Source organism: Falco naumanni, chromosome 4, assembly GCF_017639655.2.
Source record: "Falco naumanni isolate bFalNau1 chromosome 4, bFalNau1.pat, whole genome shotgun sequence".
Classification (NCBI taxonomy): domain Eukaryota; kingdom Metazoa; phylum Chordata; class Aves; order Falconiformes; family Falconidae; genus Falco; species Falco naumanni.
Genome location: NC_054057.1, coordinates 59226161 through 59250369, shown reverse-complemented (window position 1 = coordinate 59250369; position 24209 = coordinate 59226161). Strand labels below are relative to the sequence as shown.

The 24209-nt window shown below is 44.2% G+C and overlaps 1 protein-coding gene across 2 annotated transcripts in view; it reads right to left on the bottom strand.

Moving 5' to 3' along the window:
* LOC121088038 (vasoactive intestinal polypeptide receptor) overlaps positions 1–24209 on the bottom strand; it is a 116084-nt gene that overhangs the window by 6301 nt on the left and 85574 nt on the right. For both annotated transcript variants that reach the window (XM_040593664.1, XM_040593665.1), the window contains exons 7-12: positions 14953–15106; positions 12900–12960; positions 10404–10473; positions 7348–7439; positions 2462–2591; positions 1039–1080 (exon numbers count right to left, since the gene is read on the bottom strand). In XM_040593664.1, the coding sequence (XP_040449598.1) occupies positions 1039–1080; positions 2462–2591; positions 7348–7439; positions 10404–10473; positions 12900–12960; positions 14953–15106 (549 nt within the window). The remainder of the gene's footprint in view (positions 1–1038; positions 1081–2461; positions 2592–7347; positions 7440–10403; positions 10474–12899; positions 12961–14952; positions 15107–24209) is intronic.

The window sequence follows — 24209 nt, the reverse complement described above, 5'->3', positions numbered from 1 at the left end:
TGTCCCAACCCCCTTAAGCCTTCTGGTCCAAATTTTTAGATAACACTATGAATTAGATAAAACAGCTGTGTCTGAGGGTCCCTGGGATCAGCAAGCACAGGAACAGTACAATACCAGGATGCAAACCCCAGGACTGGAAACGTGGGAAAGGCAAGATCAATGCCTGTAAGGTAGAAACATGTTTACCTGGCACTGGTCTGTGCCTAACAAGTCATGTCAATACAAAAAATATATCAGTTTTGGATCATTAATAAGTTTGTGTGGTACTGCCTGGCTCTGTGCAGGCTTAGTGGCAAAGGTCTCTGCCGGAGCTGGGCTCTCCGCCCTGCATGCCGCTGTGTGATGTACGCATGGCATCACCGTGGCTGAAAGCAGCATCAGAGCTGTAAGAGAGCAAATTGTGATTCCAGACACTCTTCCTCTCCCTAGGAAGCTGGAACACAAGCCCAAATCACAGCTGCTTCTTTCTTGCCCGTGCTCAGTTTATTGAGCTGAAAGTACTCCAGCTGACAGCAGCTCCAAGTTTTTAGCTGCTCACACCTACCTGCTAGCCTTTGTGATATAGGTTTAATCAGTCTCTGCTGAATTTCTTATGGGCAGATGGAGCATGGTACAAAAATATCACTGCACTAACGAGCCTCCATCTTGGCAGTGGGCCTGATTGTGTAGGGGATTCATTGAGGCGCTAAGCATGAGTAGGGCTTAGAAGACGGGCTTTATCCTTCCCTGCTGAAGGTGGTTCTTTTGGATCAAGATTTATACAAGGTCATATGGTAGTCCTGCTGATTCTGTCTTATGAGTAAAGGATGGACTCAGCAGCAGCAATACTACAGTGTGCATGGAAGTCCTAATATATTTATTAATTATGCTGGAAACTGGAAGGCAAATGATTGTATTTCTGGAGTGAGCGATTAGACTTGGATTCTTCCCCCCCCCCAGTATGGTAACGTCAGGAATGGGATACTTCTCAAACATTCTCCACAAGCATTCAATTTGCCTTAGCTGCAAACATCAACCAAACAACACTGTCGATCTTACCTCCCCATTGAGAAAACAGTACAGAACAGCCACCACAAATCCCTAGGGGAAAGGAGAGAACAGGCTTTTAGCACCTCTCAAACTCACTGCAGCCTTGGAGAAAGGGTACACTGCTGGGGGACTGCTAAGATGCTCCTTTGAAACCACTTGATTGCATTTTCCCTATAAAAGGAGCCGGAGAAGACTGGTTAAGGTACCTGGCAGCAGATGTATGGGTGTGAGTTCAAAGATTGCTCCAGGCTGGTGTTTAAAGCCATCAGCAGTCAGCTCGGCAATAAACGGGGCACTTGGTCACTTACCCCGGGGTGTCAGAGGCATCTGGATGAGATACCAGACCCAGCTTTCCTGCTTGGTCTTGTCAGCTGAAACTGGGGAGATCTAAGCATGCTCACCAGTACATCATCAAGGTCAGAATGATCTTGGGTACAGGGCTAAATTGTTCCTTTCCCACCTCCCCTGCAGTGACACCTTGTTTTTGAGAATCAAAGCTTCCACTGAAAAAAAATAAACCAAACTTCTCCCTAGCCCTTATGGCTGCAAACATTAAAGAGAGGCAGTGAGCACAGACCCATTTATTTCTCACAGGAGAGATGCCAGATGTGAAGTGACATGGTTTAGGCAGGGACATTAACTCATTCACCACTGAACAAAGCATGCTACTGACACGTGCATGGGACGTGGTGACACACAGGTCCTGTTGGCAGGCTGTGAGAACACAAAGTGGCTAGAGCTGATTAACGGATGGATGCAATGGGATGAAATACATAAATAACTGCTTCTTTTCATGCAACAGCAGGGCCAAGGTTAGCAGCCCAGCACTGGAACTGACTGAAGTGAAGCGTATGGGAGGGTCTAAGAAGCACTTTATCAGGGCTTCCTACAGATTAATGTGAGGACTGCCCTATTATCCATCCTCATGGGGAACCTGCCTCCTATGCCAATGAACTGGAATCCTGCTTGAGCAGGATCTACAGGCAGGACCTGGACTTATTAACAGAGGAGAAAGTTCATGCCAGTCAACTGGCTGAAGACAGACTAGGTTCCTGTTAATGGACAGAAAGACACTCCTCCCAAGGGTGATTTATCTCATCTTACACCATGTCAGTAATACATAAACTGAACTGAGGTGCTCATGTTTCTCCCTTAAGTATAATAAAAGCCAGAGCGAATAACTTGTAGAGGTACATTTTCTATTCAGGTGCCTAAAATGAGGAGACAGAATCTCCTTCTCGAATTCCAGGAGGCAAAATATAACATTATCTTCCACCCTGACCAAGCTGGAGTGAGTAGCTTTTTCCCCCAAGGTGTAAGAGCAGTATTGGGTAAATCCAGGAAAAACCCAGCCCATGTGTTTGCTTATTCCCTCATCAAGCTTGTTACACTTCTCCCTGCCGACAGACCCGATGACTGACTGGTGACTTACCTGGAACGACCCAACCACGAGCTCAAAGACCAGCTTAACTTCTGCTTTGAAATTGTCAGGGAAGAAAGCAAACATGATGTAGTGAATGCCAAAGAGAGGGATCAGCAGCAAGGTGGACTTGGCCAGCCTCCTGTCGGAAAGACAAACATGAGTCATAAGGGGAGAGGGAAGAGGAGCTAAAGGGTAAGCCGATGAGAAATCCTGCAGCTGAGCCCTGTGCAACTTTAATTTGCTGCAGTACATATTTGCTGATTGCCTGGATCACGATGGTGTAGCCAGTATCATGCATGTTAAGTGCCTTTGTTTACCCTTAGGAGACCTGATACGGGCCACTTACCCCGAGGTCCTGGGAACAGCCAGCCTTTCAACAGCAGCCTCCAGTGAGGCCGGAGACAGGGTCCATCGGGAGGCTGCCCTTGCCCAGAGGGAAGGAGTGTCTGGTACAGTGAAACGGAGGGTGCTGAGATAGCCCCTCACAGCCTAACCTCCCCAGGATCCCTCTGATGGCCTGGGCTGGGCTGCAGTGACATCTGGAAGTGGACTCTCAGCAGGTCACAGGCACTGTAAGGCAGTTCAAACCAACCCAGGACCACGCTGGGAGCATTTCCACAGGCTTGCTTTCCTCCTTGTTAACAGCTCTCATAGATATATATGTGCCTCCAGCTAAGGCAGACTGATCAGCTCTAGATCACTTCTCCTTGGCCCGCAGACTGCAGATGGCTGGTGTTTTCAGATGTGGTGACAACATAAAATGTGACATCTTTATTCCTAGTAACTTCAATGGAGGCATTTCTTTCTCCTTTCCCTCTTCTTCCCCTCCCACCAGAGATCTTTTTTTCATTTCTACAAGCTAAATCATCATCTGGCACTGTCTTTGTTTGCTTGGGATTTCTGAAAATTACAGCTTCTGGGAGAAAAATGGTATGTTTAGCTCAGAATAATGACAGGCTATTGCACAATGAACATCTCCAAAGGAGGGAGATGAACAGTATTAGTGCTCAACGGCATTAGGCTGGGTAATCAGAGGTCTAATTAGGAAGAAAAGATAATTTATTAAATATAATCATTATTAAAATATAGCTTAAGGAAAGAAAATGAAACCAAGGGCCTAAGGATGCTTATGGGGGTTTTGGCTCCCCGGGTCACTCACATCCTCCTGTATCACCTTCTTTCAGAGGCTTCTGGAGGAACTGAAGCTAGGGCTGGGATGTTGGGAATCCCATCTGCAAGCCCTTCACCTCCAAAGTCTCATTAGGCTCAGTCCCCTCAGATCATCTTCATTTATTTGCCATCTGCACAAGCCCACTGGGAAGGCTGACGTGCCAGCTTTATGCAGATGATGCTCATCACCGTATCTCCCAGCAGACCCTTCTAGCTTTGCCTGGTCCTGGCCCAAAGGCAGCTTGACATTAAGGCTGTGGTTGGAGGCTGTGGTTCCCCAGGGAATACCTGCTGGCTGAAAGGCAGCTGGGGGCAGCTCATTCCAGGCAAAATGAGTGCCTGTAGGAAGCTGAGAAATTTTCCAGGAATTTGCCTTTCCCACCACACCCCTCACTAGCAGGCACATCCCTGCTCATAGGGAGTAGATCCAAAATCTGCATCCTCTTAGGTGGCTTGCTCTGCCAGAGGACTGCCACTGTCACTGGCGACCATCAGGGTACCATGTTCCTTGCTCTTAGAAGCAGCTCTGGCCAGTGTGACCCACATTAATATGACTCAGCCCTAATCCCACCAGCTCTTGCCATACGAGAAAGCAACTCATTTTCTAAGCAGATTGCACTTCAGTGAATATCAGCCCTGGCTTCGCAGAGATCTCTCCTCTCTCCCCAGTGTTTCAGGAACAGTCAACCTAGAGGAGATTGATATGATGCTACCTTTGTGTACCATATCCATAGGGACACTGTTTGCAACCCCCAGTGGGTTAGAAATTTTTATCTTATCAATGCAGGCAACACTGGGGCCTCAGTTATAGCATTTTTCCTCCTAGCTAGGCTGTGGCAATGAAAAGAGCATAAAAGCCAACCTTAGGAGCCCCTTCCTCCAGTCTGCACAACACCCCAAACCAGTCTCTGGTTCCCAGCACTGAGCTTCCCCAGAATATCGACTGATGTTTTAGATCTCAGTTTGGCTTCAAGGCAAGGGCGCTGTGATATTTAAAAGTCTCCCTCCCCTAAAGACTGCAACGAGGAAAATCATCTTCCCCAGCCATGGTGTAATTTCTCCCAGGAAGGTACAGGAGGCAGAACTGCTTGGGAGATTGACCAAAGCTGGATAAGGTACCTGCTGGGAGTCACGGCTTCTCAAAAAAATCATTATGTGCACTCCCTGCACAGGGTGCATTTCTTAGAACTGCTCTCTCTGACACACAGACATGCGAACAGGAACAATTTAGTGATAACACAGCACCACCAGCCTGCACCGAACCTGCTCCTCTCCTTGGGAGCGGGTAAGAGTCATGCTCCTTGAACACATGATGGAAAAGTTACTCAGAAAACTTTGACGATAATATTGATCTACGAACACGTACAGAATAGAAAGAGGTGAATTGTGCTCAAGATTTCTGCTGCAGAAAACAACTTCTATTGGCCTGAAATATTGTTGTCCCGCTCTTGCGCTTGTCTCTGTCATTTCCAGAAAACTGTTTTGGGAGACTTGTTTTCACAGTTTGCAATACATTAAAGCCCAGTTCACTGTCTGTGGCACTAATGAGTGAGTCAGCAGCGCACCTGAACTTCCAGCCTGCAGCTAAACTGAAACCAGTTGGAATTGAACAATACTGTCAACATGTCAACATGTTATTTTTTTATAAATAAACAATACAAAATAAATAAGATGAGGGAGAAATGCAAATGTGACATCCCTGATGCTGTTAGTTTAAAACACATTTATCTGAGATTTGGCAGGAGGAGCGCACACACATCATTAGCAGCAGTGTTTTGCTAAGATCTCTTAGGTCCTGCAGGCAAACCCCCTGGAGCTAGCAGCTGTATTTCAGGTAATAAGAGAATGGCACGTAAAAGGATCCAGGTACCTACAATTGCAGAACAGATACCTAATGGCATTTATAAAAGGGTCTGGACCCGCAGTGTCTCTACAGAGAATGGTCTAAATGTTAAAAACTTAGGACCACACTGAGAAGTCCCCTTGATGGGATCCATCCTTCAGGCTGGGACACTCAATATTCCTTTCCGTAGGCAAGTGTGGTGTCTCATGTCCCAGTGCAGTCAATACAGTCAACAGAGACTCCCCGATGCCCCAGAGACTCTGGCTGGTGGCCAGCTGCACCTGATTCATGCCCTAATGGACATGAGATCTTTTTCCAGGTGGAGATGGAAGGTGAGGAACTGTAGATGTGAAGATCATTCATACTTCAGCAGTACCTCCTGTTTGGCAGGCCAGTGCGGGGAAGTTTGTGTTACTTACTGCCCGGCTGTGCTGTGTTTGTTTACAAGGCAAAGAGAGTTTTCCTGGCAGCTCCCGCTTCATTGGAAAATGTGAAGTAAAAAAACCCTGAACCCAAAGATCAGCGTGACCTCTGAGGTAATCTGGGCATAACCCTTCCAATACGTGTTGGCAGAATTTCTACTGAGATGAATGGGAGCCAAATGCTCCGGGCTGCTGCTTCGTACTGGAACATATTTCAATATGCTGATTTAATCTATGTACCTGGCCAAAACTGTTGCAATCCTGGGGGTACAAAGATACAATGCCCAATTGGAAATACATAAAGGGAAGTGATACAAAGCACGGAGTCTGGTGATGTTGATGTGTTGTGATGACAGAAAAAGGTAATTGGCTTTGGCTGCTGCAGGGAGAACTTAAGGTCAAATACTGGAATTTCATTTCATAAATCTGAGAATCTCTCGAGGTGGATGAAATGCAGAATTTACCATCCTTAGAGAGAAAGACTCAGTGTCATGGCTGGTCAGTATTTAAGGACCATATTGATACTGTCTTCCATCTTGCAGAAAGATGAACTGAGCTCAGATTCTTAAGGGCACCTAAGTGCCCAGCTCCTTCCAAAGACAAAGATTTATGAGCAGTGACCACGTAGACACTGGGCTGTTTTCTTTTCAGTTCTTTTCTAGGAAACATTTAATAATATCCAGGATAGTTGAAATGCTGAGCCAGGACAGTGGCAAGAATGAAAAATAAGCTGGTCTGAACTTTTCTTTTACTTGCATTGAAGCCAGAATAAATCCATGCAGACAGATAGATTTCTTGTACTTTTAAAATACTGCAGCTAAGACCAGCCTTGGCCACTGAGATGGATACTGATCACACTTGCATGTTGTTAATTATAAAAAGCCCCGTTAAGGTCAACCTTATTCCATGGAATAAAAGCATTATGTCAAGCAAAACTTCCGCGACAGTGCTACTTCTCAACAGAGAAGTGTGCTGAATCATTCCAATCTAGTTGAGGGGTCTGCTTATGGGTAAGGAAAAATTGCCATAGATTCTACTGAATGTACTAAATTTCCAGAACTCTCTTTCTTTGAAAAAGAGAGCGGAGAGTAACTAGTTCAGAAAAAAACAAAGGCCTGTATACTGCAGACAGCTACTCTTTGATCTCCATCAGGGTCCCTCTGCCTTCAGAATCTGAGAAATTTTGAATATCCAAAGCCAAAACCAACTTTGTTTCATGATCGTTACTGTTGCTCTCACTTCATTGTTAATCCCAGGAGAAAGCCTTCTCACCTGTCTGTTCAAACTGCCATAAAACATGCCCAGCTTTTAGCAAAAGCCCCATTCCCTGATTTCTGATCAGCTCTAATCAACTAACAAATCCTTGATTCTGATCAGTGCAGACGGAAGCAATAAAGAATTAACAGCCGAACAGGTTTCCCAAAATCTGTATGATAAGGTTGAAGTAGTCTGGGACTTACGAATATTGGCTGGTTTCATTGTGTCCAACATCTGGGGAATGCAACTTCTGGACTAAGATACGGATGATGCAAATGAAGAGGATGAAGTTCACCTGTTGGGATGGACAGAAAGGAAACAAGAGAGAGAAAGAAAAAATTAGTATTTTTCTCCAGTGAAAAGAGCCCATCATTAGAGGAGAATTCCTTTCACTGCAGTAGTTTTGCCATGGAGCAAGCTGTTGTTAAAAAGCCATGAGCAGAGAACCCCGCTCTGGGAGCACATAGTAAACCGACACAGGATGGCAGCCATCTTGGGCCTGACATCAGCCTGCTTGGGACTTCGTGTCATACATCCCAAGTATGATGATGTCAAACCCATAGAGCACAGCTATGCACGACGTCCTGCTGCGTGGGGGAGTGCCGACGACAGGGTGGGAAAAGAGCCTTGGAAGTTAGCGGAGCGACGGACGTCAAAGCCCTCGGGAGACGGTGGCATGGGACCGGCTGCTGAGCATGTCAAAGGCTGAGGCGGTGCGCCACGGAAACCAAAACAAAGCACAAAGCAGTATCCACTCAAGCGGGCCTCTGCTCAATGCTGTTGGGCATGTCTTCTCCGGAGAGAAGCTGGAGACCTCGTACAGCAAGGGATACACCTCACCCACACAGCAGAAAACATTCTCTCCCAGGACATTAGGCCAGAGGAGTCTAGCTAGGACCTAGATTTGAGATGGTGATTTTCACGCAAAAAATCCCAAAGTGCTCCACCAACATCCTCAAGCAATGTTAATCCTATTTAATAGCAAAGGTGCAGAGCTAGGAATGGCAGTTTCCTAACGGTATGTAGCAGATGGCGTGAACTGAATGCGGATCTACTTGCTTTTAAGGTCCTACCCATCACATCATGCTGCTATTCATGCAACGTATATGATAGAAAAGCGATGACAGACTTCTATGGACTCTGTTTAGTATTAATTTGGCACACAATCTTTCTTTATCCTTTCATGGTTAGTGAGTGTGCAAGTGGTTCTGATTTCTAGAGACTCAGTGGCTGGAAGGGATCGTGTTAACCAGCCAATCTGATCTCCTGCAAAAAGAGGTTGTAAAACTTCCTCCAGCAATTCTTACATTTATCTCAACAAAAGGTGAATAAAATAGACTGAAGCACATCTCTCAATTAGACACTCCTTTTTCAAAGGCAGTGAATGACTGGAAATTAATTGTAGTTCTTGGTTATGGTGCGTTGCTTAATCACTTTTTATCCAGCCCATGCCAATTATCATAGTTTCTATTTGTAAGTGTTTGCTTATAAAAATGTTTTGTGTCTGATTTGGTGGCAAGTAAAATTCATCAGTCCAAAACAGTATTTTATAGGGCAATTACTCTAATGAGCATTGATAGCACAGAAGCTGAAGCACTGAAGACTGGAGCAGTAAATACTGAGTGTGTTGGCTCGTAGTGGTCAAGAGCAATGAAGGACCCAGGGCAGTGGTGAGTCAGGTGGGGTGTGACTTACAGGCTTAGTACAGCCTTAGCACTGCAAGGTAGAAGATACGGCTATCAGGCCACTGGAGAAGTTGTTTAGTTTATTTTTCAACCAAGTATAATCCTTTGATTATGCTCTGGATCTGTTCCCAGTGCTAAATATCTTATATATCTTATACATGTATTTCTTCCCTCCATTGAGATCTATGCTTTATTCCCACGGGTATGGAGAAAATGTTGCATTCCTCCCTGAAGAAACCTGCTGCTCATGAGATAGCAGTGATCATGCCCTTCCTTTGTGACAGATTTATATGACATCTGCAGAAGGAAAATCAGAAATTGCTGGGTAAGTTTTGTTTGGCAATGAGCAAATGATTTATCGGCCACAAGAAAATACAGGCTCATTGATTCAAGGAGAATAGGGTATATTTCTTGACCAAAAGGTTTTCTCGGGAAACCGAAAATAATAGCTATACCTTTCTATGATGATATAAATATTTCGAGATGTGTCATCCAAGTATGGTATTGCTTTTCAGTGAGGTGAACAGAGTAAGACGTAATTATTCAAACGGTTTCAGTTTGGAATCCCTGTATGACAACTGCTACAGAACAAAAAGTCTTCCTGTAAAGGTCATAATATACGTGGAATAAGAAGAATGTATGTCTAAGAAAAGATTTCTTTTTAAAAGAGATATATTTGGTTTGATTTCTGTTGCATTTATTTTTCTTCCCTTCCCACATACTTGCTTCATTTAAGAAAACTCGAAGTGAAGTTTAACTCAAGTTCATTTAGTTTTAAGTTTTTCCTGGATATCTGACAGAGGAAACATGTAATATTCAAAAAGGATGGAAGGACTCACAAGTTCCTCGGAAGTGTCATGGTTTCTGTAGTCCGAATTGATCATATCCAGAGAAGTAAGCAGTTAACTACTTCTGTTGGTTTATCTGGAAATTAGCCAAGCTTCTCAAGAACTTACTTTAAAAACACATAACTGGAATCCAACTTGAACTGGATGCTATAACAAGAAGCAAATATCTGTGGGAATTAATCTAACCTCTTTTTATTTAGGTAAAAAATTATGGTAGCACTAATCCCATTTTACTTTAGTGCTGACAGCTACCTCTGAACAAGTCATCCTGGGCTCTGCATATGGTCAACTCAAAGAAGCAAAACCATCCGTGGCAGCATTCATCTGATCTAATTTAGACATTCACTGATTCATTAGACAAGATGAGCCCTTCCTGGATCTCTAACCACATTCCTCAACCTCCTCTGGCTACACACACCCATAGCTACTGCACCGGAGTGCCCAGAATGACTAAATGAGAAGCAGGTGGTCAAAGTTCAATCAAATGAGCTCCACCTTGGTTGCCTAGTCACTCAAACTCTTCCCATGATCAATGCTAAAAGGTAAAGATGCTTATCTGGAAGGTGAACTTCCTTATCCTAAGACAGACATTTAATATACAGTGGGATTTTACCTGTCAGTGCATTTTCCATGGACATTTACAGAACACTTCTCAACACCCCTCCCCTCCCCCCAACTTAGTATTAAAGATGGCTTTGCAGCCAGCAGAATGTGCTGATACTTTACCAAAATAGACACCAAAATAGGAGTTTTAATGATCCACCAGAATGGGGATTCCACTATTTCCTCCCAGCACCTAAAAAGAAACAAAACCAGACTTAAAACATAAGCAAAGCAAGCAAGCAGCTATGCAACCTTCTCAGGTACTTGGTTTCCCTAGATGCTGAAGATAGCTGTGCTATGTGGAGAGGACTAAACCTGGTGTCCGTGAACTGGGAAAGGCTAAAGACTTGCTGTGCAGTGGCTTTGAGCATGGGTAGGTCGCGGTGGCCCCTGACATAATGCTGTGAGCTCTTTTCCCCTTGGTAATGGAATGGGCTGGAGGATATGTCTGGATGAATGCAGGGGAGGATGGTGATTTGCTTAATTTCCCCTGCGCTGAGGTCTGTGACAAGGAAATGCTGCCAAAGTCACAGATTTGTGAGGCCTCCAGTGCTATCCACCACCACGGATGGGGGTTTTGTTAAGCACAGAGCAACTGGCACTGTCAGAAACAAGACCAGCCATGCCGCTCTGAAACAGATGACAGCCTATGGTGGGATTAGTCTGACTAAATCTAGCTAACTACACCTGAGCTATGGATCTAGTCAGAAAGGTCCATGGGCTCCAGGGTGTGATTGATTTCACCCTGACCTCAGCATTGCCTGCCAACCACACCACTCACCTAGGTCATCTGGAACTCTATCTTAAAGCCAACAAGGAAATGGCAGGATAGGAATGACGTGGAAATGACTAATATTGCTTGGGACACATTTATCTGCAGATCTCACAAGAGCCAGGTGATAGAAGGTATATTTTTAGGAGAGCATTAATAAAAATTGGTCTTCATTCACATTAGAAATAGATTACTGGAACCTACTGTAGACAATTTCACCCGGATTCAGCTCATCTGATTCAAAATGTTGACGGCACAGGTAACAGCAGATGAAGAGAGGCACTTTTAGGGCACAGTTCCCGAGACCTATTTTAGGCATCAACTTTAGGATGAAAAGACTCGCACTCCACAGACTGCACTGCCTAAATCTCCACTAGCTATAAAAGGAGACTAGAGCGAATTGCTCACATACAGATGCTTATACTTAGTCAGATGCATGCTGCCCTTTCATTTAGAATTAAAGTGGCCCTAATTATGTCGAGTGCACTTCATTTTTAAAATAAATTCAGGCAGTCTGAATGAAGGTCACTTTAATTTGGAGTTAGAACGTTTAAATAGAGGCTTTATGTTGTTTAAACAATTTTACATAATTAGGCTTTATTTAATCTGGATTAATTTCCTGTCATTTTTCTCTGTAGGCAATTTTAGTATACAAAAAAAATATCTATGTTAGTTGTTAGCATATCCTGTAAATTCATACTTTGTTTTACTTGGCACAAAAATGTGGAGCTTTAAAGCCTCCAGAAAATGCAATGAAGTCTGTATTTCTATTAAGAATTGCTGGAGCTGAGTGGGAATATATAGTAAGAAGAATTGGTATCCAGACTGGTTAAATCCTTTGGTCTCTATCTCATCGTAGAGGCTGTTTATTAACCAGGGTAAATAAGGTCAGTTTTATGCAGATAGAGTGAAACCATAAAAGAAGTCAGTAGCCCTCAGGAAACGTGTTAGCATAGCTATAAATCAAAAATGCAATGAGAAATATGAGCTGCTTCTCTTACTGAAATAAGGACAAATCAGGACACATTTGGAGAGGGAAAATGCATGGGGAGAAAATGGAGTTAACCATATGCTGCAAATGCAAGAAGCGAGGGCAAGCACAGTGAGTACATAATAAGCACCTGATTCTGTAACTCTCTGGAGTGTTTTCTCATAAAAGCCTTTCCAATTACTATAGTTTGACTGCTTCAATAAAAGCATGAGGGAGGACTGCAAGATCAGATCCTATTTACTTGCATATATCCTTGGATAGCTCTGGTATCTGCTTCATTTCCTTAGCTGTATTCTAACTGCTTCTTATATAAAATATCAAAGGCTGCTGCCATGTTAAAGAGGATGAAGAACAGATCCTAAGATCTGCCTGGGGGGGGGGGGGGTGGGGGGAAAAAAAAAGTTTTAAACTTTTCCTGTGGGAGGGGAGAGTGAACAATGGATGTGTTTATTAAGTATCTGCTGCATAAGCATATTTAGGGTCAATTCTGCAGGATGCAAAGCTCCATGCTGAGCACGGGGTTGCTGCTCAGCTGGCATCTTTGTTATGCACAGGACCACCAGGCCAAATGTGACCATCAGGGTCTGTGCAAAAATTCTCTGCAAGTATCCTGATCAAGGGACTGAGAAACAAAGAAGGTGGGTGGTTGGCTAAGCTGACATAAACTGTTTGTCCTCAGGGAGACCTTGGAGTCCTTCCCGGTTCCTGGTGGTGGGGGAAAAGCTCTGCTCCACCTGCTGTTGGGGTTAGGGTGGGATGACTGGGCTGCTAAAACTGGGCCGCTAAAACTGGGCCTTCCTTGGAAAGAAAGGAAGGAGGAATTATAAAGGAAAGATAACTGAGTCCACAGGCTTACCCAACATCGAAAAAGTAAATCCTGACAATAGTCCAAGCAGTGATGAACACAGAGGGGGCACCTGACAAGAGAAGAGATGGTGTTACTGTCAGAAATCATTATCAGTATTTCCAGAACTGCTCTCCCCCTGCCCCCATCTCTCCTAAGTGACTGGGGTCACGCCTTCCCTCGAGAGTGGGAAAATGCTTCATGTTTTCAATGGCCAAACAAGCAACATGTTGCCCTTCTCTCCCGCTGGCCATGTAAGGTGAGTTTCCTGTAACTGCTCCCCAGCCAATTTACCTCCCTGTTGCAGTGCCTACAAAAAAACCCACCCAAACTTCTGACGGTGAAATGCAAAGAATAGGAATCACCTGAGACATCTACAATGTGGACACCTGTATCCAAGCCTGTCACCACAGGCTCACTTTAGCATCAACGACGAGAAATATGTACTTCTAACAGACAGGTCATCTGAGCTACTTCAGATGTTTGCTTTGGGACAAGAAATATGCCCTGGGACACCCTTGGCTGTCTGTATTGCCTGAGTCTCCACTGACTATAAAGGAGTCTGTAGCTGGCCAGATGAACCTGCCTCTGCTCCTCACACCATGATCTTCTGCCTGACTAGAGCGGTCTTGTTGCATCCTTCTGGTGTCTCTTGTCTTTTATTAGATTTAGACTGGAAATACTGTGAGAACCACATCGCTTTGTTTGGCATTAGTCATAGCATTGCATGTTGTTGATTACCTGTGATTTCTGAGTGCTATGGTAATAAAATGAGTAAGAACTGTAATAAGTACATCCAAATTATTAATTCTTGCATCATCCATTCCAGGTCCATCACTGACGCTCTTGAAAATGATGGATGACTGAAAGGCCAAAAGATCCTTCAAGCACCTGTAATTTTCTTGGATTGCCCTTCCTCACCTAAGCAACCTCAGAATACAAGTGCAAGAGATTTCCTCTGATTTAAAATAATTGGCTTCACACATTTTCTTTAAATTCTCCCAGCTCTACTGTGCTGAAGGAAAGGGTACCTATGCACAAGGCAGGTTTAAAGAAGGTCTGACCTGATTAACTGCATCTGAAACCAGGCCTGCTAACATCATCTTACAGCACGGAGAATTGTCTCTCTGCAGTGTGAAACCAGGCATAACTCCTGTCACTTTCAATGGAAGTTACTCTACAGCTAACGGATCAGATCCTGAGTCCAGGCATACCCCTGTATGTGACACAATTTTATTTTTTCTTTTCTTTTCAAGATTCTTCCCCGCTCTAATTATTTCTCAGTTTCAGCTATCAAGAGCGTGCAATGAAAGCCATTTTGCTTACTTAAGCATAAATCTTTAGCTAAATGGCTTAAAGGGGAAAAGAGATTTCCCTTTCCTTTTTGGAGAAAGAGGAGAGGTTGATCTGGTAGGATTAATTTGCCTAAGTTAGCAGTTCAGCTCTGAGTTACTTTTTGAACAGTTTAATTCTGTCTTCCTTGGCATTTTCTCACTTTATTTTGTTTTATCTGTGTGTTTGGAACTAGATTCACATTAACACTGGAGAAATCATGAATACAGTAAGCAGAAGGTTATCAACATTAGCACACAGGTGATGGGGTCTCAGGATAGCTAGCTGGCCTGAATTCAGTAAGACAAGGAGAGAGGGATGGACTGCAGTGTTTGGTTCTGTCCAGGAGTGCTGCTTTGCTGGGATCCATCCTTACAATTTAAGGTCAATGCATGGTATCAAATTTGGGACCCCAGTCAGGATCAAAAGACTAAGTGACTATAAAGGTGACGAGTTTCAGGACCACAGTCTTTAATGACACTGAAGTGCTCAGCTATCAATTAACCTAGCACAAATGAAGTTCTTAAATACCTTTGAAGATTTAGGCGAATGCTGTTAAACACCTCTGGCCATCACTTGATCTTGCTCCTGGTTGCCCTAACAATTCTTGGCAGCGAGGTAACCTGTGTACTACATCTCTGCCCCATCTGACCCCCAGGTTTGTGGATTAAATTGCTGTTAAAAATGCCTGTCAGGACCACCTCTTGGCATTCAGTTTTGAGAAGATGCGTACCCCAGCCAATCAAGATGTACCACCAAAAGTACTTCCTCTCTGAAAAGAAGGAGATGACCAACAGGGTGTGAAGATACAACCCCTCCACCAAGAGCCAGAAGAAGTTGGCCATGACGCAGTACTGGAAGAAAACCATCATGGCTTTGCAGCCTACCTGGAAGAGAAGAAACGGACAGTAGTGAACTGCAGCATGCTTCCATAGCAAACACGCTGAATGACCAACAAACCTTGCTCTGCATGTGTCTCTGGGATTACTTTTTGCAGCATCTGAAGCCCTTATGGAATGAGCTCTACAGCAAAAAGCTAAAGGCCCTACCAAGCTTGCTTGGGGTAGACATGCTTGACACACAATAACCCCTGCATGGAGAGCGCAGTGCGCATCCTTGAGAGAGCCAGCTCAGCTCTGGATGCTGTTTGATTGTGTGAGCCTGGAGCTCAAGCTTGGAACCCTGCTGAGCAGTGACAAACCGATACGCTGGAGCATGATCCTCACCAGCACGGTGCTGCTCTCTGTAGGTTTTCGATGTACACCTGTGAGGAGCTGGCTTAGTGGCAGAGGGGATGCCAGAAGGTCCTGCCCTGATGTGCAGGCACCTGCCTCTCTGCTCTGCCAGGCGTGGGTTCATGGGGCTGAACTGTGAAGCAAACCATTGTGCTGGTTCAGAAAAACTCTCCAAAAAGGCGCTACTTTGAACTGAGACCAGATCAGTGACTGGCTTGTGCTGCAGCCAACAAACATGTGGTTCAGCACGATGTAAGTGAGCTGCACTGGAGAGTAAATAAGAACGGGTGGGAATTTCATAGGCTGTTTTTGGCACTGAGGTCAGCATCTCGAGGAATGACACTCTGAGTGACTTGGGCATCATGGTCCCCCCTGCATTCTCAATGGGGCTGCCTGCAAGTATTACCTGGCTCCCTAAACCCCAAAAAATGAAGCCTCTGACTTGAACAAACTGATTCCCCAGGACTAAAAATAAAATAAAATAAAACAAATTAAATTAAATTAAACTAAACTAAAATATCTGTGTTATTTAGCCCTTGAAAGCAAAGTCCAACTGCAATCACTCCATGGCCTGGTAGATACTGCAAAAACTGAAGGAGTTTGAGACAGAGGTTTGAAGAAAGCCAAGTCCACAAAGAATTGTGAATACTCAGGAGAAGGAGGCCTGGGATACGTATTTTTAAAATAATGGATAAGAAGGAGATGCAGGGTAAACCCTAATAAGCATGGACTGAATTGATTGCATTGGAAGGGGAGAGATTTGAGAAGGGAAGGAGGATTGTTTTTCTTCAGGAAATGAATAATTAAACACAGTAACTTGCTGCGCAAAGATTTCACTGCAGCACAGGTAATGGAAACAGTCATCTTATAAAAACAAAAAAATGGGAAATTTCTCTCTTGACACTTAGCAGCCAAACCCACTGCAAAACACCTGAAGGTAGAAATCAGCCGCCCAAAGAAGTATGTCTGCCCTGGCCATTGCCCCACCATGTGATGCATCCAGGTCCTGCTGCAGTGGACCGTCATCACACACATCCACACTGTCTCGGCATCCCCGAGATGTTGATTTGGCAATAGCCGCCTTGCCTTCCATGAGTCTGCTCAGGTAATACCCTGCACTTACTGGAGCAAGAGCAGGAGCATCTAGCCCTTGCTGGTTAGCAGCTCGTCCCTGGTGCCCTGGACATGCAGTATGTTGAATTCAGAGCAATAATTGATTTGCACCAGTGACAAGCTCACACTTCCCTCCTCCCCACTCCCCTCGTCTGCTGGGAACAGTTGCTATGAAACATTGGTTAAAACGAGAAGCAAGGAAAGTGTTTTCTCAACACCACATGTTTTGGAGAGGGACTTGTCCCCACTGATCACTCAAAATCAATTTGGCCCTCCCCTTGCACCCACCAGTATGTTACACTGGGGGCACTCAATGGCTCCCGCTAATCAATTTATACACACATCAGCTTCCTCCTGTGAGGCAGATGGACTAAGCAGAGACTTGCTGCAGGGTGGTGATGGCGGAAGGTGGAGGTAGAGCAGGCAGCTATCTCCCAAGGAGGGAAGGTCATGCAGAGCTGAGCTGACAAGGGCTGAGGATGCAGCAGCACCTTCCCCATGGCACACCCACACTCCTTGTTTCTCCCTGCTATTGTGTGCATACGGCTGTGTGACATTGGCAGACCTCCTTTCTTTTGCCCCAAGCCTTGGTGTGTCTGCACCAGTGGGGATTTGCAGGTGTGAGCGTACCCAGCTCCATCGGGTCTACCGAGCTCTTTTATGGTCTCTTTCTGTAAGTGTCTGGCCCTAATTCAGCAGCTCACAGGCGAGACATGAGGTTGAAGGGAGCAGTTTTGCTGCATCTCAACCACATGCTCTTCAAACATGGATTTGATTTGGGGATTGAACATTGGGTAATCCTTTCTGGATGGCTGCATTGAAGCTATGGCTTATTTACAAAGTTGGGACAGTGCCTTTAGCCCATCCCCAGTGCTTTTGGCAAAAGTGTGGGCTCAGATTTGCCTCAATCAATCATGAAACCTGGAGGTCTAAAAATTTCCTTTAAACTACTTAGGTGCTTTTACCTGGGCTACCACCACTGATGCAGGAGGAAGAGATTTACACAGAGATTTCTGCAGGCCTCTTCAACAGAAGACAGATGAAAACTCATTTTCTCAGTGACAGATTTATCCAGCACTTTTCTTTTACGTGGCCCAGAAGACATGCCCTATCTGAAGGGTTAGCTGCTGAGTGACTCATGCTGTACTTGCCCACAGCAACAGCTGCTCTTCTCCCCAGCCTGGTCAAGAGGCTTCCTTGATCTTATTTAAAAGCTTTTAATAGATCCCAGTCATGATCCTGGTGCTGGGGCACACTTGGAAGATGGGGTAGCACTGAGAAGCACTGCCTGCTTTGGGGATGATGAAATTAAGGTCTCCAAGAACAGGCCCTGGCCTAATCCTACATCTCTGTAACTACAGTGCCATTTTTGACAGCAATCTCATACTCATGACTAAATTTAGGAGTCTCAGACTTGAACTGATTCCCATGCCACATGCCTAAACCAGACTGAATCTCACCCCAGTTCTTTTGTTGAGATGCCCACCTTAAAGTATAATGTAATTTCTAATGATGATGCAATAACCAAATAATTGCTCTGCTTGTAAGATTACACGGTATGATTAATTCCCCATCTTGCTATCATGGACTGGAATTCATACAACTGACAAATTCCCAATCAATTTATAAGCTAAATATTGTACAGCACTGTTGACAACTATGCATTGTCCATTAATTTCTGTGCATGTTGCAGAGAGATGTCAGGAGAGACTCTAGGTTCCAAATATATGTTGTTGTTTTTCATGGAGTATTTCTCTCAGCTTTTAACTTTTATGTTATTTTATAGAATCATCAAATCATTTAGGTTGGAAAAGACCTTTAAGATCATCCAGTCCAACTGTTAACCTGATGCTACCAAGTTCACCACTAAACCATGACCCTAAGTAAGTGCCACGTCTACATGTCGTTTAAAAATCTCCAGGGATGGTGACTCCACCACTTCCCTGGAAAGTTGTTCCAGTGCTTGACAGCCCTTTCAGTGAAATTTATTTTCCTAATATCCAATCTAAACTTCTGCTGGAGCAACTAGAGGCCGTTTCTTCTTGTCCTATTGCTTGTTACCTGGGAGCAGAGACTGATCCCCCCCTGTCAGGCAGCTGCAGAGTGAGAAGGTCTCCCCTGAGCCCCCTTCTCTCAAGGCTGAACCCCCGCAGTTCCCTCAGTTGCTCCTCACAAGATTTGTTCTCTAGACACTTCACTGTCTTTGTTGCTCTTCTTTGGATGTGCACCAGCACCCCAATGTCTTTCTTAAGACTTATAAGGAATAAGACTTATTTCTTATAAGGTTGGTTACTTTCTGAAAGAAAAAAAATGTTGATGGGAGGAGTGGAAATACTGTCCTGGCGTGGGTATTACTGCCTCTGTTAAGAAAGGAAAGGTGAAGGTATTCAACAGGCTAGAAAGATGTTGTCTTAGCCAGAATTCTTTACTGGAAACAAAAAGAAAACTTCTCTTGCCCACTCAAGCAGGGGATTTGTTGCTACTACAGGCTAGAGCAACCTCTTACAAGTCACTTTCAGAGAAAAGAGAGGTGGTTTTTCAGTAGTGACTGTTGATCCTGGCTTGGACTTCTCTGGAAGAGGTGGCTAAGATATAATGTTGTGTATTTATAGCCTCAGACTATTTCTTGTCTCATTCCTATGCTCAAGGCTATTGGCTTTTACATATCATCTGTTCAATAAGTTGGCTTTGACAGGAGAGTGGAAAAGCTTGCCACATCCACACTCCTGCAAGAGAAACTGCAGCAGAAAAGACATATCCAGATGTTGGCTTGGCAAGCTGAAAATCGTGAGTATCAATTCATTATCTCAGCCTTCTACTACTGTGCCTAGTCCTCTGCAGAGACAATCTGGCTTTAGGTTTGACCCTACAGAGGCCAATGGCAAAGCCCCTGCTGACTTCAACAGGGGAGCACGATGCCCTGTTGAAGTCAGCACGGGCTTTGTCATTGCCAAATTTGCAGAAATTCAGCATGATGTCAATGGAAATTGTTGACAGAAACAAACCAGCTTCTTAGTGGGTGATTCTGTTCCTCCAGAAATGAGCCTTTAGGTCAAACCAATTTGCTGAGCAAAAAAAAAAAACCACCAAAAAACCCCCAACAAACAGGGAAAAGGAAAACAAAAAGTGTTAATTTACCTGTACCACACTCAACCTTTTGTGTAATGAAAGAAACAACAAATTAAAGCCAAACAAACCAGACTGCCTGGCAAAAAGCCATCACTTTTATTTCTTCCCTCACTCTAATGCAGTTGTAGACTAGATTCAAACAGGTTAGCAATAAAAAAGTCCCACAAGGTTTATGTTCAAACATGAAGGGAACTGAGGTCCCTTCAAACAAGAAATCTCCTCCTAAATCAGTTGGGTGGCTTTGACTCCTTCCTTCCCTTCCTATCCTGGAGTCTGACAAATGCAAGTAACCTCAAATGATAAACTGCTACACTAGTGGACGGGTCTGAAAATTTTCTTGGAAGATGCATGGAAATTTTGGGTATTGACTTCACACTAACTATGAATAAAGGAATTTGACTAAAGAGATACTTAACATGCCGTCTTGATCCAAAGTGGCTTATGTTTGAGGCATACAGCCTTCAGGTTGTGAGGGCCTAAGTTGTCAAGTCCAAAGCCTCACTTAAAGCAATTTCTCATCTATCAGGAATTACAAAAAAAAAAAAAAAAACTTCATGAAAAAAATAAATTCATGTCTTGATGATGGACACTTCAGCTCCTGCTGTCCTTAGTGGCTTCAACTGTAAGTCAACCCTATAAAAAGTACGGCAGATCGATCAATGTAACTGCATTCATGGTCACCATCTATCTCAGGCACAGGGATAAGAGGCCTCAAACACACATTTTCCCTGTTAACATGCTGCTCTGCATCACTGGTGCCCCAGAAACATTATGCAAGAGTGTTCTTAAGCCTTGGCAATAACAAATTAATTCCATTCATCTTAACCTGCTTTCCTCTAGGTCATAATACATTACATTTTCATGCGCCCATCATTGCCTAAGAGCACACGCTGCAATACTTACTCCATGTCAGCTGTCACTGGGCAATTTATTAAGCCATTATAACCTGGATTTGTGTCTGAGCTTGTTGATTTGTTACTGCTTTCATAAAGCAGAAACGCTATTTCTAAACTGATGAGCTGTGCCGTACAGCCATACACATGCACACACATACTGCTTCAGCAAGTTAAGTCTTGCCTGCTCCCATCAAGGCTATGGAAGGATGGAGACATTAGGAAGAAGCTATTTGGCTCAATTTTCATCTCTCCCATGCCACCACTTCCACTTGCACTAAAGCTGGGCCACTACTGAACCTGGATAGAGTATTACTTTTCTGGCTAAAGTGTAATTTCTCTAGCAATAGCTCAACCTACATGGATCCCAAAGTCCCATGAGATAATCTTGGCCTCTCTTTGCTTTTCCACCTCTTCAATGCCAGCTGAAAACCAGTTGAAACTGGCAAGGCAAATCTAAAAGTTTGTCTCTGCTAATATGGAAGTTAGATGAGACAACCTCTATTTTATGTGCTTGCAACACAGTAAAGCACAGCAGGGTCAGACCTTGTGCTTGCAGAACTGTATTAAAGTAAATGGAGCTGTACCAGTTTACACCAACAAAAAACATGTGGTCCACATGACTGCGCTTTAGACCTTGCCCACTTCCCATGCAGGCTTCTTCAAATACAATGCTACCTGTTGAATTCAGGCAATTGTGTCTGCTTTTCCTCACGTAAGAAGCAAGCTAAAGCCCTATGACTGTGATCCTCAAGGCTATTTAAGCATTTCTCTTCCACTGATTTTAACAGGGTTTATGTAACTGTCAGTCTTTGAGGGACGTGGCCTTTCTATTTTGCCTCTTAGGCATGCTCGTTCAAATACTGGGGGCAGCCTTGTGAGTATTTCCAAGGTGGTGATTAGCTCTAGCTGGTGTAGCCTCTGCGTCAGATGACTCAGAGTTGAGTTGAGATGTAAAAATAGAATTATCTTGGTAAATGGGGTAACTGTCCCTATTTATTGCTCATCAGCCACAAAATAATGGCGCTTCTGAACACATCCTCATTGATAAGGGAAGTCAACCACAAGTCAGAAACTAGAGGGAGAAGGTGATAATACAGCCCTTCCTCACACTTATCACATTTTCTCTCATTATGGGCAATACTGCATTGCCCTAAGGTGCTAGCCTGTGACTGGGGCACCACTGTGTCAAGCACGACAGTCACTTACGCAAAGAAAGTTCCTGCTCCAGAGCTCTTCCACAGTCTTCACTCCTGGGTTATTTTCAGGAGCAAAGGAGAAGACAAGGAGACAACTCATCCAAGCAAAAATGTGTAAAACTATGTCAGAGGTTGGTGTCCATAGTCTCAGCCCTCTCAAGGGATGCCTGATATGAGCAGTCCAAGGAGCAGAAGGGGCATAACCCAAGATCTGATACTTTCCCTGACACAACCCTCTCCAAATTATCAAGCTGCAACAAGGTCATTTACCATCTCATACCAGCATACTCTTCATACAGTCCCTCTGCTGCCTTCTCCTCATCTTGCCTCATCCAGAACACATACTCTCTCCTCTCTTGTTTCTTCCTCCCTCTGCTTCTTCCTCGGCTGCTCTCTCTTCATTGGCTCTCAACCCCTTAGCTTAACCAGCCACAGCTGCACCTTATCTACATCAGCCAACCCACCGCCCATGAAGCCAGCCCACAGCTGTATATTATCCATGCTAATTAACCCAACTTAATTCCACTACATTTCTCCTTGGAGGAATGGATCACTTCATCCATCCTTTGTGGGCCTGACCTGTGGCCAGCTGTCAGGGAGGGAGCCCAGCCAGCGCTCCCATCACACTCTTCCTCTGTTGCTGTTGATTCTGTTGTGTTACAAGTCAGTGAATATCCTGTTTCTCTTCTGTGTAGGGATGCCCACGTTGACCAACTCATAGCTGAAATACAGCCCCATCCTCTGCTTCTCCCACCTTCTACTGCAAATCCCATCTCTCTAAAGCAGAATCCCAATGCCGCGGCACAAACCTTCCTCACTTCCTAGCCTCGCACGCCTCCAGCATCAAAGTGCCTAGCTTCATTCCCCACTACCATTCATTGCCTCTCTTCCCCAAAATGATGATGTTTCACCTTTAGCTTCTCTGACACTCAGTGTTTCCTTCACTCTCCATCATTGCATGTTTCTTTCTTCCTCAACTCAGACCTGAAGCCCATGTTTCCTTCCCATCCCACATCCATTCAGCAGAGCTTCACCTCACAATACCACAACCCTTCTTCCCAATCCCTTTTATTCTTTACTTGCTATTGCCAGCCCCAACTGTGGTTGAGTCCCTGTGCAGGATACAGTGCAGTAACCAAGGCTTCCAGTGGGGCAGCCACAAACTGCTGTCTCACCAACACAGAAGGAGGTTACTGGTTGCCATCAGCTCCACAGCAACTCGCCTGCGTTCCGTCCCTCTTCCTATGGCACACAGATGACTTAGGCCTACTTCATACATGTCAGTGAGGGCTTCGGCAGATAAAGAACTCTTCTGTTCTAGAAGAGATGATGATTTAACATGTTCCTGGATGGGGTATCTCTGGACAATTCCAAAATCCACACAAGAACATAAAACAGTCGAGGTGGATGGTTATTCTATTTCCTGTCCTCATGGCTACTACTGGCCATGGGCAGTTAACATTCCAAACCTCCTACTTACAGCTTCTCGTTACTTCACACACTCTTCATTCACTAAAGTTGCTGCTAAATCCTTAATTTAACTCTGGCACTGATTTTTGAAAGCATAGTTGAGGCATTATTTATTTATTTTTACTTTTTACTTTTGGGTGAAATTTTCAGTGTTAGGGCCTCTGCTAATTAAGGAATGTAGCTGTAGCCTCTTTGTCTCCTCTTCCCGTCTTGTCTCCATTTTCCGGCCCTTTCTAGAAGTGCCTCAATACCTTTGGTGAAGTGAAACTTGAAGTGTTAGTATGACATTTAAAAGAGAATTTGCAAGCATATAATGCCTCCATTCCTTCCCCCTGCTTTCTTTTGGTTGTTCTTCACTTCTTTCTATCACTTACAGGACCTTTCTCTAGGTTTGTGGGTTTGTTGTTTTGGGTTTTTTTTGTTGTTTTTTTTTTTTTCTCCTCTGTCATTTGTTTTGCTGTAAAAATCAGATTGTAGCAGTGATCAACAGATATGGAAATATCAGCAGCTATGGGGATCATATTCCACAGAAGGTGTTTGACAGATTCAAATCTCTTTATCTAACCTCATGGTAAAAATGTAGACCAAGGAGATGGATGTGTTAGGTTTGTGTTGTGACAGCAACATCACAGAGATCTTCAGAAGAATCTTATGTAGAAACCAAACGCTGTCAAAAAGCTCAGAGAGAAGAAATGAATCCAGTCCATTGCAACACCCATCTCCTGAAGCCAACAGGAATCACTTGGCTGGGTTTCACAGGAATTTGTAGACAGGGTGAGGTGGTTCAGATCAGACACAAGTGGAAGAGCACACTGAGAAACTTACACTTCACATGAGCACTGACTTTTCCTTTGCTTCTTGTGCTGCTCCTTGGGATGCAAACCTCATGTGGCTGCTACCTATTAGTTGGGAAGATTGAGGGTCCCCTTCACTCTACACAGATGAACAAAA